The sequence below is a fragment of the Nicotiana tabacum genome, unplaced genomic scaffold (genome assembly GCF_000715075.1).
Source record: "Nicotiana tabacum cultivar K326 unplaced genomic scaffold, ASM71507v2 Un00011, whole genome shotgun sequence".
Classification (NCBI taxonomy): domain Eukaryota; kingdom Viridiplantae; phylum Streptophyta; class Magnoliopsida; order Solanales; family Solanaceae; genus Nicotiana; species Nicotiana tabacum.
In genome coordinates this window covers 776,902-791,970 of record NW_027438249.1, presented here as the reverse complement: position 1 = coordinate 791,970, position 15,069 = coordinate 776,902, and the positions used below count along the sequence as shown (strand labels likewise).

General features: G+C 32.0%; 1 protein-coding gene across 1 annotated transcript; it reads right to left on the bottom strand.

Moving 5' to 3' along the window:
- Positions 1 to 2,055: 2,055 nt before the first annotated feature.
- Positions 2,056 to 4,285, bottom strand: LOC107773653 (dof zinc finger protein DOF5.7). Its single transcript, XM_016593057.2, has 3 exons — positions 3,693 to 4,285; positions 3,155 to 3,546; positions 2,056 to 2,903 (listed from the first exon to the last, which is right to left on the bottom strand). Exons 1-3 carry the CDS (start codon positions 3,875 to 3,877, stop codon positions 2,410 to 2,412), a joined length of 1,071 nt encoding a protein of 356 aa, XP_016448543.1. The 5' UTR covers positions 3,878 to 4,285; the 3' UTR covers positions 2,056 to 2,409.
- Positions 4,286 to 15,069: the final 10,784 nt, after the last annotated feature.

Here is a 15,069-nt window from a genome sequence, read left to right as displayed (position 1 = left end):
AGGTTAAGATTTTGTCTCAACTTGTCCCATGAACCTCAAAAATTGATTTATACCACCTTTAATGAATTGCAATAAAACATTTCTTTATATTCTAGTTTTCTTGAGTAAACTATTAGCATAAAATAAAACAGAAAATTCACAAAAATGACCAATATTAACTCACATCTATTCTATTTTGATGATTGAGAAGACAAAGATAAATAGAAAATTGATATTATTGTTTTTTAACCATATTAAACCTCAATATATGACCCATTATGAGCCATAAACAGGTAATATAATCAAGAAATATGGATAATGTTGTTAAATTGTTTTACAATTTTGTAAATACTATTTCTTCTCTGAACAACAGTTGCTCAAATTTACAATAAATTCAACGAGGAAAAAAAGTGTCATAAAAATAGTATTTATAAAAAGTTGCAATGAGCTTCTTATAAATTCAAAAGCATATATAATGAAATGATGCAATGCAGGTCTTACTTTCAACAAAGTTGTATATTCCTATGCATTAATTGAAAAAAGCTCTCCCCTGTGGATACGTTATTACTATAGCTAATTAATGGAACATAAAAATATAAGAAATATGATCATAACACACTTTAAATTGAATCAAAACCTTAGGCAGGGGAGCAATATTCCTTTTGAATTAATGGTTAAAGTGAGGAATGAACATGGTAAAAGTTGTTAGAAAAAGCAAATCTTTTCTTTACACATAAGCACTTTCCAAAATCCAAACTAGTGTAGTTCACTCAATATTCTCAATTGAAGTTAATGAAACGAGTGAAAATTATAAGGGATCGTCAAGAATAAAATTTCAACGTAAACAAAAACTTTAAGTAATTTTTTCTTATTTATTTAAATTTTGACTATCAGAATTATCTAGCATCTATACTGATAGAAAAAAGCAGAAATTCAATAAATAAACATAAATACACACAAACTGCTCCGGACAAAAAAAAAAGCTTGCAATTTGAATAGGGAGAAGCTAGGCACACTATCCAAGAGCATCAAAAAGCTAATAAAAAACAAATTTGTAAGAACACCAAGCTCACTTAGATTCTTTCACTCAAAATGTTGATACAGTCTTGGCATTCATTACAGTTTCAAGCCACCACTTTATGAGACACCACCAAAATCACAATACCTGCAACTCTAATTATTATGAAAAGCCCCAGGCAATGTGTGTATGTGAGAGAGAATTATGCTGAAGCAAAGACTATATATATATATATGTGTGTGCAGAGCAGTGTATATATTATATAGGTATGAAACAGTTGCAGGTATGGCACAGCAAAAAAGAACTCAGTCACTATTGTATAATTTCTAACACATGAGTAATAAAAGGGTAGCCCGATGCAATAAGTTCCCATTATGCGTGGGGTACGGGAAAGGCCGGTCCTATCGTACGCAGTCTTATCCTGTATTTCTGTATGCATGAGGCTGTTTCCACGGCTCGAACTCGTGGCCGAGTGATCACATGCCAGTAACATTACCAATTACGCTAAGGCCCTCCTTCTAACGATGACTAACACATATACATTTATTTGAGAAGTCTGAGAATTGGTTATTCAATTGGTTTACCTGATAAAGGGAGACAGATTGACATAGCGAGACTTCTGAAGTCTGACTCAATAACATAATAACAAATCAAAAGATATGCCGTTAAGTTTCCAATTTATTGACTGACTCTACCAAAAAAAAATTCAGACTATCACCAATCCCAAGAATATATTGAAGTAAGAAAAATAATAATTAGACTATGGGATTAACATTTCAAAATCTTAGTATATTATTATCAATATTGCAAATAAATAGAGTGATCTGCCAATTAGAATTTGTAAGAACAAGAAACCAACATGTATAAACAAAAAGAGGGGAACAAAATTAGAGTTTATGTTTTATGGACAAATAAGGTCAAAATAACATTATATACAATCATAACATTTTCACAATCAGATCACTTAAAAGCTATTGCAGATAATTATTTAGTGACATTTATTGGTAACCTTGAATAAATGGTAATGCAATATATAACAAATTAAATTATACTAGTACTATACAAATATTCATTATACTGTCAATAATATATAACTTACATCCAAAAAATTGAAACTAGTAGTAGGACGTGCGACATCTTAATGCATCATGAGAATAAACAATAAAAGATCATCATCATCATCTTAAAACAATTACAATAAGTTCAATACTAAAAACTTTTAATTAGTGTCTTACTGAATTTAAATAACAAAAAAAAGAAAAGGAGAAAACAAAAACTAATTCCTGATTGTCTTAGCTATTTTTTCCATATTGATCTCCCTATTAACCAAAATGAACAAACTCAAAGAAAAGAAGGCCTAAATAGATTAGTATAAAATATGATTTCTTTCACCATTGTTTCATCAAATTGAACTAAGGCAGTGTACTATACTGATTTAAATTGCTCCAAGCTTGAATACTATTCCAATTGTTGTTGTTGTTCTGATCATTTGCATTTCCACTGCTACTATTTGTTGAAGTTGGATTTACTGTCCCAAATGAGTTATCAAAGAACCATTCAGTAGCTAAATTATTATTCCCATGATCACTTCCACTACCATGATCTTTTCTTGAATTAATATTATTTCCAAAAACTGCAGCTTCTTCTTCTTGTTGTTTTGATGAAATATCCAAGTTTTGAAACAAAATAGGCTGTGGCTTTTGAATTTGGTTTTGATCAAGATGAGGAATATGAGATGAAACAATGTTCTCTTTTTGATTTTGATCCCCACCAAAAAGCATGGCCAATCTTTGTTGTTGTAATTTCCAGTGTAAATCTTGGTTTATTGAACTCAAGGATTCTATTGAAGATGCCATTGTGCCGTGATGAATGCCCATCGACCCCATTTCCTGAGCTCCTGCATTACCTGTCGAGACATAATATAATTAAGTAATTAAAAATGTAAATCGTTTAAGCTTGTATATTAGTCATACACTTCAACATATATCTCATTTGGTACTTATTTTCATCGCTTTTTTGGCCCATAAAAAAGTATGGTTACATATTTGAGGACGGATATAATATAATAAAAGTACTTTTTCGAATAACTTAAAATGTTAAATGAGATGGTTATACACTTCAACATTATCGAATCGTTCTGCACCACTATATTCTCACCTTGTTTTAGCATAGAACTTGAGAAAGGGAAATTATTGAATCCCAATAAAGAACCAGAACAACTTCCTGAAGGATCAAGACTAAAACAAGAACTTGATCCAATTGCAGCAGCAGAAGTAGTAGAAATGTCCCCAAACGAAGAAAACTGGTTGAAAATACTGCCAGATGTTGAAGTATTGCTACTTAATCTAGGAAAGTTTAGTCCTCCTAGCTGAAAATCCATAGCTGGTGAAAGACCATGAAAAAATTTAAGCCCACCAATATCTGAAGAAACGCTTGTATCTTTTGAATCACCAGAAAGCCTTGAAGAAGAAGAAGTCTTTATCTTCTTGTTTTTCCGGCAACCACCGCCTATCGGAACGTTGCGTAGCGCTCCCCCTTTAGTCCAGTACCTGTTGTCACATAATATAATTAAGTAAATAAAAAAGTGCTCTCTCGAATAGTTCAAACTGTTGAATAGTTCATGAATTCAAATCTCACCGACACACACAAAAAAAAAATATTAGATGAAATAGTCACATAATTCAAAAGTATGTACCTTCTGCAAGTCTTGCAGAAATGTCTTGGTTGTGAAAGACTGTAATTGTTGTAATAACAAAACTTGGTGTTGGGAGAATCACATCTTGGACAATTCAATGATGGTTCTTGTGGCCTTGCCGCCGACGTTTTCCGGCCACCGCCACCGGAGCTCTGGCTTTCCTCTTTGTTATCTGGACTCGTCATAGGAGGAGGATTACAGTAGGCTAAATAACTAGCTTCTAGCTAGCTGTTTTTTTTTTTTTTTGGGTCAAGTGTGAAGAGCTAGGGAAGAAACCCTAATAATGAATAGTGTACAAATTGAATATAAAAATTATATATAGGAAAAGGTAAACAAAGGAGAGGTGGAGGAATAGAGGAAATTAAATTAGTTGTGTTTCAGTTTCCTTTGGAAGAGGCAAAGATTTCTTTCAATGATTTCATGCATGGATTTAATAGAGGATGTTGATGGCTGCTTGTGAACTTCATCAAGAAGGTTTTTTCTTTCTTTGGGTGTGAAGAGAAAAGAAAGAAAAAAATATAGAGAGATATTTGATTATTATAGAGATTGTGATAGAATAAATAAAGTAGGTTACATAGGAAAGAGAATTAGAGATCTCACTAGAAAAAGGACTAGGTATATATATTCTGATGTTTAAGAAAGAGAAGGATATAAAAAGACAAAAGAGAGTAGATGATCTGATACAGATGAGGCAGAATGGTGAGATCCACATGTAAGTGAAAACAAATAAAGTTAAAAAGGTAATAACTGAGGTTAAAAACAATAAATAATTGGGGAAAAAGAGAGGACTCAGGCTATGTATTTTTCATTTGAAAACAAATACTCACATGAAATAGTATTGGATGAAGTTGATTAATTAATTAACTATACTGTAATAAAAAGTTTTTCGGTCAGAGGCGGAGTTAAGATTTTGAGTTTATGGGTTCTAGAATTCTAAAAAAGATAATTTAATGGGTTCTGGATAATTTATTTATACAAATTAATTGAATTTTATAGTATAAATATAATGTTTGAAACACTGAGTTCTACCAAACTCGTGCGTGGGCTTGTGACTCCGTCTCTGTTTTCAGTTATAATTAAGTAAAGAATTTGAAAATTAAGTTTTTTCTTAATCATGTATAGCTTTTACATTGTTGGTAATCAGATGCGGATCCAGAATTTGAAGATCGGAGGTGCACTTTTTGGATTCAACTAAAATTTGTTTTGTATATAGGGTGCCCACTATTAATATATATTATTATTTTCCAAAAATATAGTTTACATCATACACGGAATTTTTGCCAAACTTTACAGGTGTCGATGACCCCTCTCAATATAGTATATACAGGTCCTCCTCTAGTTGGCAATATATACGATAATGTATCGTCTGAGATTTGTCTAAGATGAACTTAAACGGAACAGCATAGTTAGTGATGATTTATATATACCACCTCAATTTACTTGAAATTGAAGCATAATTATTGTTGTTATCGCGAGTAACAGTCTGTAACTAAGTTGTTACATATTAATTAATCCATTTCCCCAAAATATATTTAAAAATGGTTATTCCTTTGTAGGACAACTGCAGCACAAGCTCGACTGCAGTAAACTTAGATAATAGCTTTAATTCAAGCACCAATTGAATGCATGCATGCATGCAAACAACACCATTATCGAATTGTGGGAAGATGTCTAGCTCCAATAAATAGAATTTTTTTTTTCATGCTAATGCATTGAATTACTGAATGGATGTGATAGGAGAGAATGTAGGTATCAAAGTGGAAATTAAGTATAATAGTACTCTAATTGTCCCTATATACTTTCTTTTTTAGTCTGTCAAAAAATAATATTTTCCTTGATTCTATCAATAACATAATTTTAAGACATAAATATGTCTATAACATATTCCCTTCATTCACTTTTACTTGTCATGTTTCGTTTTTCGAGAGTCAGTTTGACTAATTTTCGAAGTTAAATGCATTAGATTTAATTTTTTAATATTTTAAAATTATAATTTAAATATTCGAAAACCATATGAAAAGTATTATAATTTGTAATTTTTCTCATACTAATACGGTGAGAAAATACATGTTAAAATGTTGGTCAAAGTTTATGTAGTTTGACTTTCGAAAAGCGAAACATGACAAGTAAAAGTGAACGGAGAGAGTATTTTATACCACAAATTTCAAAAGAAAAATTCTTAAACTTCGTGTTCAACCAAATACCGTAGCATAAATTAGGACGGGCGGATAATGTATAGTGTGAAGAAAGTACAAAAAGAGTAGGAGAAGGATCTCAGAGTATAGGGTCAGTGCTAGTAGTGATGAGTGTGAGAAAAGAGGAAACAGTTGCTGTGTGGGAATGGCAGGGACAACAGCCTTGTCTCTTCCTTCTTATGTAATGTCCCTTTTACTCTCATTTAACCCCACCTTTTTTGCAGGCTTCCACATATTAAGAAGCTTACACCTTTTACAACCCCATCCCTGGCCCCCTCTACCGCTATTTAATTCTCTATTTCATTAATGTAATCTATTATGAGTACTCGTGTTTCGAGCCTGAGTATGAAATCGTCTTTGTTATAATCAGTTAGTTTTAATGTGGGATCTTTTGATCCGTGCAAATTTGGATTTTGTTTGTTCTTAATACGAGTATCGGATATTTAGTGAAAAACCAAAAAAAAGTCTTTTATCAGTGTACTACATTCTAGGCATATATATGCCGGAGCGGAGCTAGAGACCGAGGTGCAGAATGATTTCTCTTATAAGGATATATTAACTAGGAGGAAGCTACAAAGTTGACGTGATGCCACAAAAATAGCATTGGGTGACTTTCTTTTTTAAATAGAGAATAGTATTATTTAGAAAGACTAGACTTGTTCTCTAACCAGCTTTACATAGCTTTTGATATCACTGTTTAAAATTAACCTTCTTAATAAAAAAATTCCAAGGAATTGCCAACTTATTGGAGATGACTTAATTATTATTCATTTACTTTTAAAATCACTAGCTAGGCTGCTTGAATATATTCGTACTATACTTTACTCGACATGGCGGGATCTTTATTTTCTTTTCCATTCACTATCGGATACCCGCATTGAAGTCCAGCTAATCCGAATTCGCTTTGCATAAGCCCTATTAAAGGGAAAGTATTCCGTACCAATATCTTCCTATTCCAAAGATTGAACCCGAGAGGTCGAGAGTTCTGATCAAGGATAGTGTGATCCTAAAAATATTTATCCTACTATAAGCCGTGGTAGTTGATCTTTATATTATTATTAAAATAACTCTTTGGCAAGAGAAGGACAAAGAGAGGAACAGTTGATGGTACCTTTCTTTTGTTATGGGCAAGATGTACGTACGATCACTGAATTAATGCAGTAGAAAAACGAATAATAACTGTAGCGACCAAGTTCTGATTGTGATTCATTGACTAAATTTTAGTTAATATACGACCAAGCTTCTACCTTTATGAACTGTCTCTACTTACTATTTGTATTTTGTACCTTTTGCATTATTTCCCCCCGGCATTTAAGTTTGTATGTTGCATTCTAATTAGCATGTTCTTTAATTCGATACCAAGGGAAAACTAAAAATATCATTTTGTTTCTCAATCTTAGTAGCAATAGAATATAACAATAGAATTAGGGGTGTACATAGATTGGATTGGTTCGGATTTGACAATTACCAAACCAAACAAATTGTGTCGGATTATTAAATCTAAAGATCAAATCAATAAAACTCGGGGTTTTCACTCTCGGTTTTCTCGGGTTTGGTTTTTCGGGTTTTTTTCCCGAGTAAAATCTTCGTAGAACAAAACATATAAATTGTGCTCAAAATATTTCTTTAATCCTAGTAAGATACAACTATATAAAGTATTTTCCAAGAAAATAATACAAAATATGAGATGTGTCATGGCATTATCCTAAAATATTCAACAATAAAGACAATAAAATTATGTAATATAAATATTGCTAATTAAAAAGCCATAATAAAAATAAATATAAGCTAAAAGTACTAAGTCATGATAAAATAAGTAGACTAATAAGGGAGTATTAATTACATGACTAAACGCTAAAGAAAAAATAAAAATAGGTTATGCATTTTTATCTAAATTATTGCAAAACAAAATATAGATATTCAATACATTCTTGTTCATAGTATTGAATTAAATGTTTTTTGTTAGCATTAGCATTGATTTGATTTTGGTTTAGGCTTTTGTTAGCATTATTTAGTTTACTATTGTTAATGGCTATAAAACTTATTGGAACATTCAAAAGTTCTAAGTCCAACCGTGAAATAATACCTTAAAAGATAAAATTATGAATTTTTTTAAGAAATATTTATAAATTACATCACAATAAGTATATTTATATATTAAATATATCTAAAATTTCTATATATGTAATGTCGGGTTGGTTTGGTTTCGGTTTGACTTTCTTTAATTAAAACCAAACCAATTATGGTCGGGTTTTTTTTTATAAACACCAAACCAAATCAAATCAAACCATAGTCGGGTTTTTTTTCTCGATTTGGTACGGTTTGTCGGTTTCCTTTGTACACCCCTAAATAGAATTATTACGTCTCAATTCAACAAGGCGGGATATATATATATATATATATATATATATATATATATATATATATATATATATATATATATATATATATATATTGGGTGAAATCTACTATAATTCTCCTCTTAAATAGGCCTTGAATCGACAATGTGAGCTAGCACGATATTTTTTTCCAATATTAGTCTATGGGACTAGGAGGTCATGAGTTTAAGCCGTGGAAACAACCTCTTGCAGAAATGCAGGGTAAGGTTGCGTACTATAGACACCCTTGTGGTCCGACCCTTCCCCCGACCCCGCGCATAACGGGAGCTTAGTGCACCGAGCTGCCTTTTTTTTAATTAGTCTATTTGATGTATGACTATCCAACAGGACGGGACGACATTTAAGCGGGACGGCAGTGGGACGGGACGAAATGGTCGTCCCATCCCGTCCCGCTAACAAACGAGACGGGACGAGACGGGACGGGACGAGATGGGACGAGACGGGACGAGACGGGACGGAACGGGACGGGACGGGTTCATGGGTGTTAAGTGTATTTTTTTTTTAAAAAAAACGTCTAGTTTTTTAAAAATTACTATGTTTTTAAAATTTGCAACGGCTAGATTTTTGACTTATTTAATAAACTTAAATGTTATTATGTTAAAACGAAAATTATAAAACTAAGTAAAGAATTATAAAATATTAAAACAAAAGACTTGTAATGAAATATTCTAGTAATTGTAAATTTATAATAGAGATATAATTTATTTAATATAATTTCAAAGTATTAACTATTAAGTAACTAAGACAATTCATAAAAAAAATTCAATGGTTAGAGCCTTTTATTTTATTAATGGAACTTTCAAATCTCAAATACAAATATAATTCTTTTGAAGAGTACCTATTCTACGCAGTCACCTTCTAGGAAGGGTTCTGTTTGAACTAGGCCTCTTAGTAGCCAATTACAAATTATCATACTAATATTTGTAAGCTCCTATATAGCTTCTTTGTAACTTATCAATAATATCTCTCGGACATTGTTCTGGAATTGGCAGTGTTGAATGTTGATTGATGTTCTATGAGCTCCATGTCATCATCGGTCCCAGTGCTAAGTATCTCATTGTATTTTTCTTCTTCCCTAGTGTTAATTTTTCAAAACCAAGATTTCTTCTTTCTGCATTAATCCAATCTCTGAATAATACGGAAATCTCTAGGTTGTCCTCTGCTAATGAATGTCTATGATCTCCAATTTGAAATATTGTTGCGCTAAAAGCATTCTTTGGTACTAAGAATCAAGTTCATCATGAGGAATCAAAACATGTTATATCATCAATATCTTCCCAATAAGAATTTTTACTCTAGACTTAGAAGTAGAAGGAACAGTTTCACCACTTGTTGTTTCTATAGATTTATATTTATCAATAAGTAAGTAAGACAATTCATAAAAAAAATTCAACGCTTAGAGCCTTTTATTTTATTAACGGAACTTTCAAATCTCAAATACAAATATAATTCTTTTGAAGAGCACATAATCTACGCAGCCACCTTCTAGGAAGGGTTCTGTTTGAACTAGGCCTCTTAGTAGCCAATTACAAATTATCATACTAATATTTGTAAGCTCCTATATAGCTTCTTTGTAACTTATCAATAATATCTCTCGGACATTGTTCTGGAATTGGCAGTGTTGAATGTTGATTGATGTTCTATGAGCTCCATGTCGTCATCGGTCCCAGTGCTAAGTATCTCATTGTATTTTTCTTCTTCCCTAGTGTTAATTTTTCAAAACCAAGATTTCTTCTTTCTGCATTAATCCAATCTCTGAATAATACGGAAATCTCTAGGTTGTCCTCTGCTAATGAATGTCTATGATCTCCAATTTGAAATATTGTTGCGCTAAAAGCATTCTTTGGTACTAAGAATCAAGTTCATCATCAATAGAGGAATCAAAACATGTTATATCATCAATATCTTCCCATAAGAATTTTTACTCTAGACTTAGAAGTAGAAGGAACAGTTTCACCACTTGTTGTTTCTATAGATTTATATTTATCAATAAGTAAGTAAGACAATTCATAAAAAAAATTCAACGCTTAGAGCCTTTTATTTTATTAACGGAACTTTCAAATCTCAAATACAAATATAATTCTTTTGAAGAGCACATAATCTACGCAGCCACCTTCTAGGAAGGGTTCTGTTTGAACTAGGCCTCTTAGTAGCCAATTACAAATTATCATACTAATATTTGTAAGCTCCTATATAACTTCTTTGTAACTTATCAATAATATCTCTCGGACATTGTTCTGGAATTGGCAGTGTTGAATGTTGATTGATGTTCTATGAGCTCCATGTCGTCATCGGTCCCAGTGCTAAGTATCTCATTGTATTTTTCTTCTTCCCTAGTGTTAATTTTTCAAAACCAAGATTTCTTCTTTCTGCATTAATCCAATCTCTGAATAATACGGAAATCTCTAGGTTGTCCTCTGCTAATGAATGTCTATGATCTCCAATTTGAAATATTGTTGCGCTAAAAGCATTCTTTGGTACTAAGAATCAAGTTCATCATCAATAGAGGAATCAAAACATGTTATATCATCAATATCTTCCCATAAGAATTTTTACTCTAGACTTAGAAGTAGAAGGAACAGTTTCACCACTTGTTGTTTCTATAGATTTATATTTATCAATAAGTAAGTAAGACAATTCATAAAAAAAATTCAACGCTTAGAGCCTTTTATTTTATTAACGGAACTTTCAAATCTCAAATACAAATATAATTCTTTTGAAGAGCACATAATCTACGCAGCCACCTTCTAGGAAGGGTTCTGTTTGAACTAGGCCTCTTAGTAGCCAATTACAAATTATCATACTAATATTTGTAAGCTCCTATATAGCTTCTTTGTAACTTATCAATAATATCTCTCGGACATTGTTCTGGAATTGGCAGTGTTGAATGTTGATTGATGTTCTATGAGCTCCATGTCGTCATCCGTCCCAGTGCTAAGTATCTCATTGTATTTTTCTTCTTCCCTAGTGTTAATTTTTCAAAACCAAGATTTCTTCTTTCTGCATTAATCCAATCTCTGAATAATACGGAAATCTCTAGGTTGTCCTCTGCTAATGAATGTCTATGATCTCCAATTTGAAATATTGTTGCGCTAAAAGCATTCTTTGGTACTAAGAATCAAGTTCATCATCAATAGAGGAATCAAAACATGTTATATCATCAATATCATCCCATAAGAATTTTTACTCTAGACTTAGAAGTAGAAGGAACAGTTTCACCACTTGTTGTTTCTATAGATTTATATTTATCAAACGTTGATCTAGATTCTAACATAAGAATATATGTTAGCTTGGAAGTCTTAAGAGATGGTTGTTCATATTCTTGAATTGCTAAATTTTGATAAATTTTACGAACAAGTCCCTTTGCACCTCTTAATTTTAAATATGAATTAAGTATTGTAGAAATTAAATAAACTTGGGGAATAGAGAAAAATTACTTTTTAAATTTTGCAATCATTTCATTAATGGCCGTTGCATAAGTTGGATTTGTTTTATACTAACCAAATATAATAGAAATTCCACAAATATACCATAAAAACTCGCGGGACAGTTGGAACAGGCGAGACGGGACGGAACAAGCGGGATGGGACGGAACGGGACGAAGCGGGACGAAATGGGACGGGATAAACGGGACGAAATGGTCGTCCCGTCCCATCCCGTGTTCCGTTTAACATTGGCCCATCCCGTTTAAACAGGACCGGGACGGGACGGGACGGCCCGTCCCGTTGGACAGCCTTAATTTGACGTCCAAACTCATATACTTGATTTTGTCCTAACCCATTCCTAACTTGATGAAGAGATAACTTATATTCCAACTCATGACAACGTATGATTTTTATATACGTACCTTAACAAAACAAATTAAAATCGATATTAACTTTTTACCCTTCAATCTTGGAATGTCCTAGTTTGGTCCCAACCACCAAACTTTTCCATAGGTTTATTGCTACAATATACTAAAGAAAGCAAGAAATGATGAGGTGGGGAGTTGAAGTAAAGCGTGACAAATATGATTTGGCACTACTACCGCCCAAAAGAACTACTACTTAACATGAGAAGAGATGGACATATAATTGTATGCCACAAAATAAAAATAAACAGAGTGGCATACAAAATAAGTTGTAGTGTATGTGCTGGAAAATAAACGTGTAGACGCCGTAAAACAAGAGCTAAGTGACAGATAGAGAGAGCTAAGAAAGAGAGATCTCGTGAAAGGAAGAAGCTGGCTGGATTCCCGTGAGAAACAGACACAACACAATATGCATATACACATGAAGCCGTGATGTAAACTCCTCCCCGCCTTACGGGTTCGGCAGAACTTAGTAATTGTATTTATTTTAAGTAGTTTATTAATATAGAATCCTGAAATCATAAACTTTAAATTTTGGCTCCGCATCCCTAATCCCTCCCCACAACACAATTCTTCTCATCCCACTCTAAAGATGGACTATATTTTTTATGGGTAAATATGTATTCTTGTCAGATGATTACGTTAAATCAAGCAGTTTAACCTTAACCGTTAAATATTAAAGCGAGAATGCATATAATATAATTATGGTTTAAGTGAGATATGTGCTCTATGAAAGTCACTTGTCTTGTATATATATTTATTGATTTGGTATAAACAGCAGATGCGACTAAGTTTTTACTTATTGACGGTGCAAACAAATTCATTATATATTCGACTTAAACTGTATTTTATAATTGAAAGTTCTTTTCTCTTGAAAGAATACTTGAATATTTATGTTCTAATAGAGAGTGTTTTCCCATTTAATGAGTTTTATGTGATGCGAATTCAAATTAATCAAACCCCAAAATATGTATGGGTAAATATGAATCCGCACCAGATGATTATACTAAATCAAACAGTTTAACCGTAATTGTTAAGTATTAAAGCGAGAATGCGCATAGCATAATTATAATTTGGTATAAATACCGGGTACGAGTAAGTTATTACTCATCGATGGTGCAATCAAATTCATTATATATTCGACTTAAACTGTATTTTATAATTGAAAATTCTTTTCTCTTGAGAAAATACTTAATTTATAGTTTATATACTTAATGAATTCAAATTAATCGAATGTTAAAACGCGTAATGAACCTAGAATAGAAAACAAACAAATTTGAAGAATCATCATCACCGTCATCATCAGACAAAACGTTACATCGCTTCTCACGGGCCATTCTCCTTATCTACCCTGCTGGGCTGCTGGCCACTTCTCCTTGATTAATTTACCTTATTCTTTTTTTCTTTTTATTAGGGCCAGATGTATTTCCTTATTAATTACATTCCTTTTTCTCTTTTCTCTGTCAGTAAATCATCAATGGACACGTCATATTCTTATGTTACATTTTTTAAATCATTTATTAGTTTTTTTAGGTGATGGAATGTCATCCAAATTCATATGCTAAAAGTTTCTAGCGCCAGCTAAAAGTGATAATACGCAATAATATTTTGTGTGAAACATATTTAAAAACATATTTAATGTCACCAATACTTAATGTGTGAAGACTTCCACATAAATTAATATCGCTAGACTATAAGCTTTGGTGACATCCATTCTTATTAAAAACATTTTAAGTTTTTCTTTTTCAATAGAAAACCTTTCCTAAGTTGGTATTTTTCGGAGCAGACTTAGGTTGTGGCAAGGGGTTTAATTGAATCCTATGCCCAAAAATTATAATTATAATTAAATAGGGTAAATATGAATTATTTTGCTATACACCCTTGAGCTAATGTAAGATTTTAGTATAATCGCAAATTATTGGGCATTAAAAAACTACTTTATATCATATGTCTGAACATTAGGTGTGATATTTTAGTATTTTTTTGAATCATCTTGTATAAATTTTTGGCTTTCCACAGCGGCTAATAGAACTTGAAGTTTAGTTATTCCGAGAAAGAGCCAAAGAAGGATACTGCTTCTATCTGGTAACTTTCCTCACTCTTTATTTTCCATATTTTAGCAGCTTTCATCTCTATATTGGCATATTGCAAGGATTTTTTGAAGAAAAAATCGTAGTGGTAGTAGAATTTTTAAGGAAAAATAATAAAATGAACGTGAAAGAGAAGAGGAATTTTGAGTTTATAGACTCTTAATTTTAGTTAAATTTTTTAATTAAGTATTAGATAAATTATCTATACATATTGTTTGCAACTAATTTTCAACATACGAAAAATAAACTGCAGTCACAAAATAAGAGAAAAATATTTTTACTAATCAATTGTGAGTACAATTCTGTTTCTCCCTTGATTCTTCTCTCCTAATTATCTCCGTGATTCGAGGGCTGAAGCATCGTATTTCTCGAATGTAGGATGGGCAGACCTCCTGGATATGTATTTGATCTCCAGCTTCTTGAACTATTTGATTGTCAAGAAGTATTCGGCCATATTTTAATCTCTTTGTGAATATCCGAAGATTTTATGGGAATTTTGAGACACCTCTTCAAGGGAATATGTATCTCTTTATATATGTGTGAGTTAGGGTTTTGGGTAGAGTACCCTCCAAAAAACCTTAATAGACTCTTAGAATTTCAAGAGTCCTGTAGTATCTTTAATTTAGGATTTGACTTAATCCCTTAAAACTTTGATGGCTAAGACAAATATAAAAATCTGAATCAAAATTATTGAATTCCCAACTCCTTATTTCCATTATTATAATTTCTGCTACAAAATTATTTTTTGTCTCAGGAAAAAGTACGGTGCCTTGAAGTAGAAGCATCGCATGCTAGTATTATTTCGCTCACGTGCTTGTCATGTCGCTCTCGCCTCTCTATCTC

What these genes read in the sequence shown, in the direction of transcription:
- LOC107773653 (XM_016593057.2), bottom strand. Translation starts at nt 3,877, where the DNA reads ATGACGAGTCCAGATAACAAAGAGGAAAGCCAGAGCTCCGGTGGCGGT. An exon ending in TTCTGCAAGACTTGCAGAAG is followed by an intron (nt 3,547 to 3,692) that starts GTACATACTTTT and finishes ATGTGACAACAG; the next exon opens with GTACTGGACTAAAGGGGGAG. An exon ending in AAGTTCTATGCTAAAACAAG is followed by an intron (nt 2,904 to 3,154) that starts GTGAGAATATAG and finishes ATGTCTCGACAG; the next exon opens with GTAATGCAGGAGCTCAGGAA.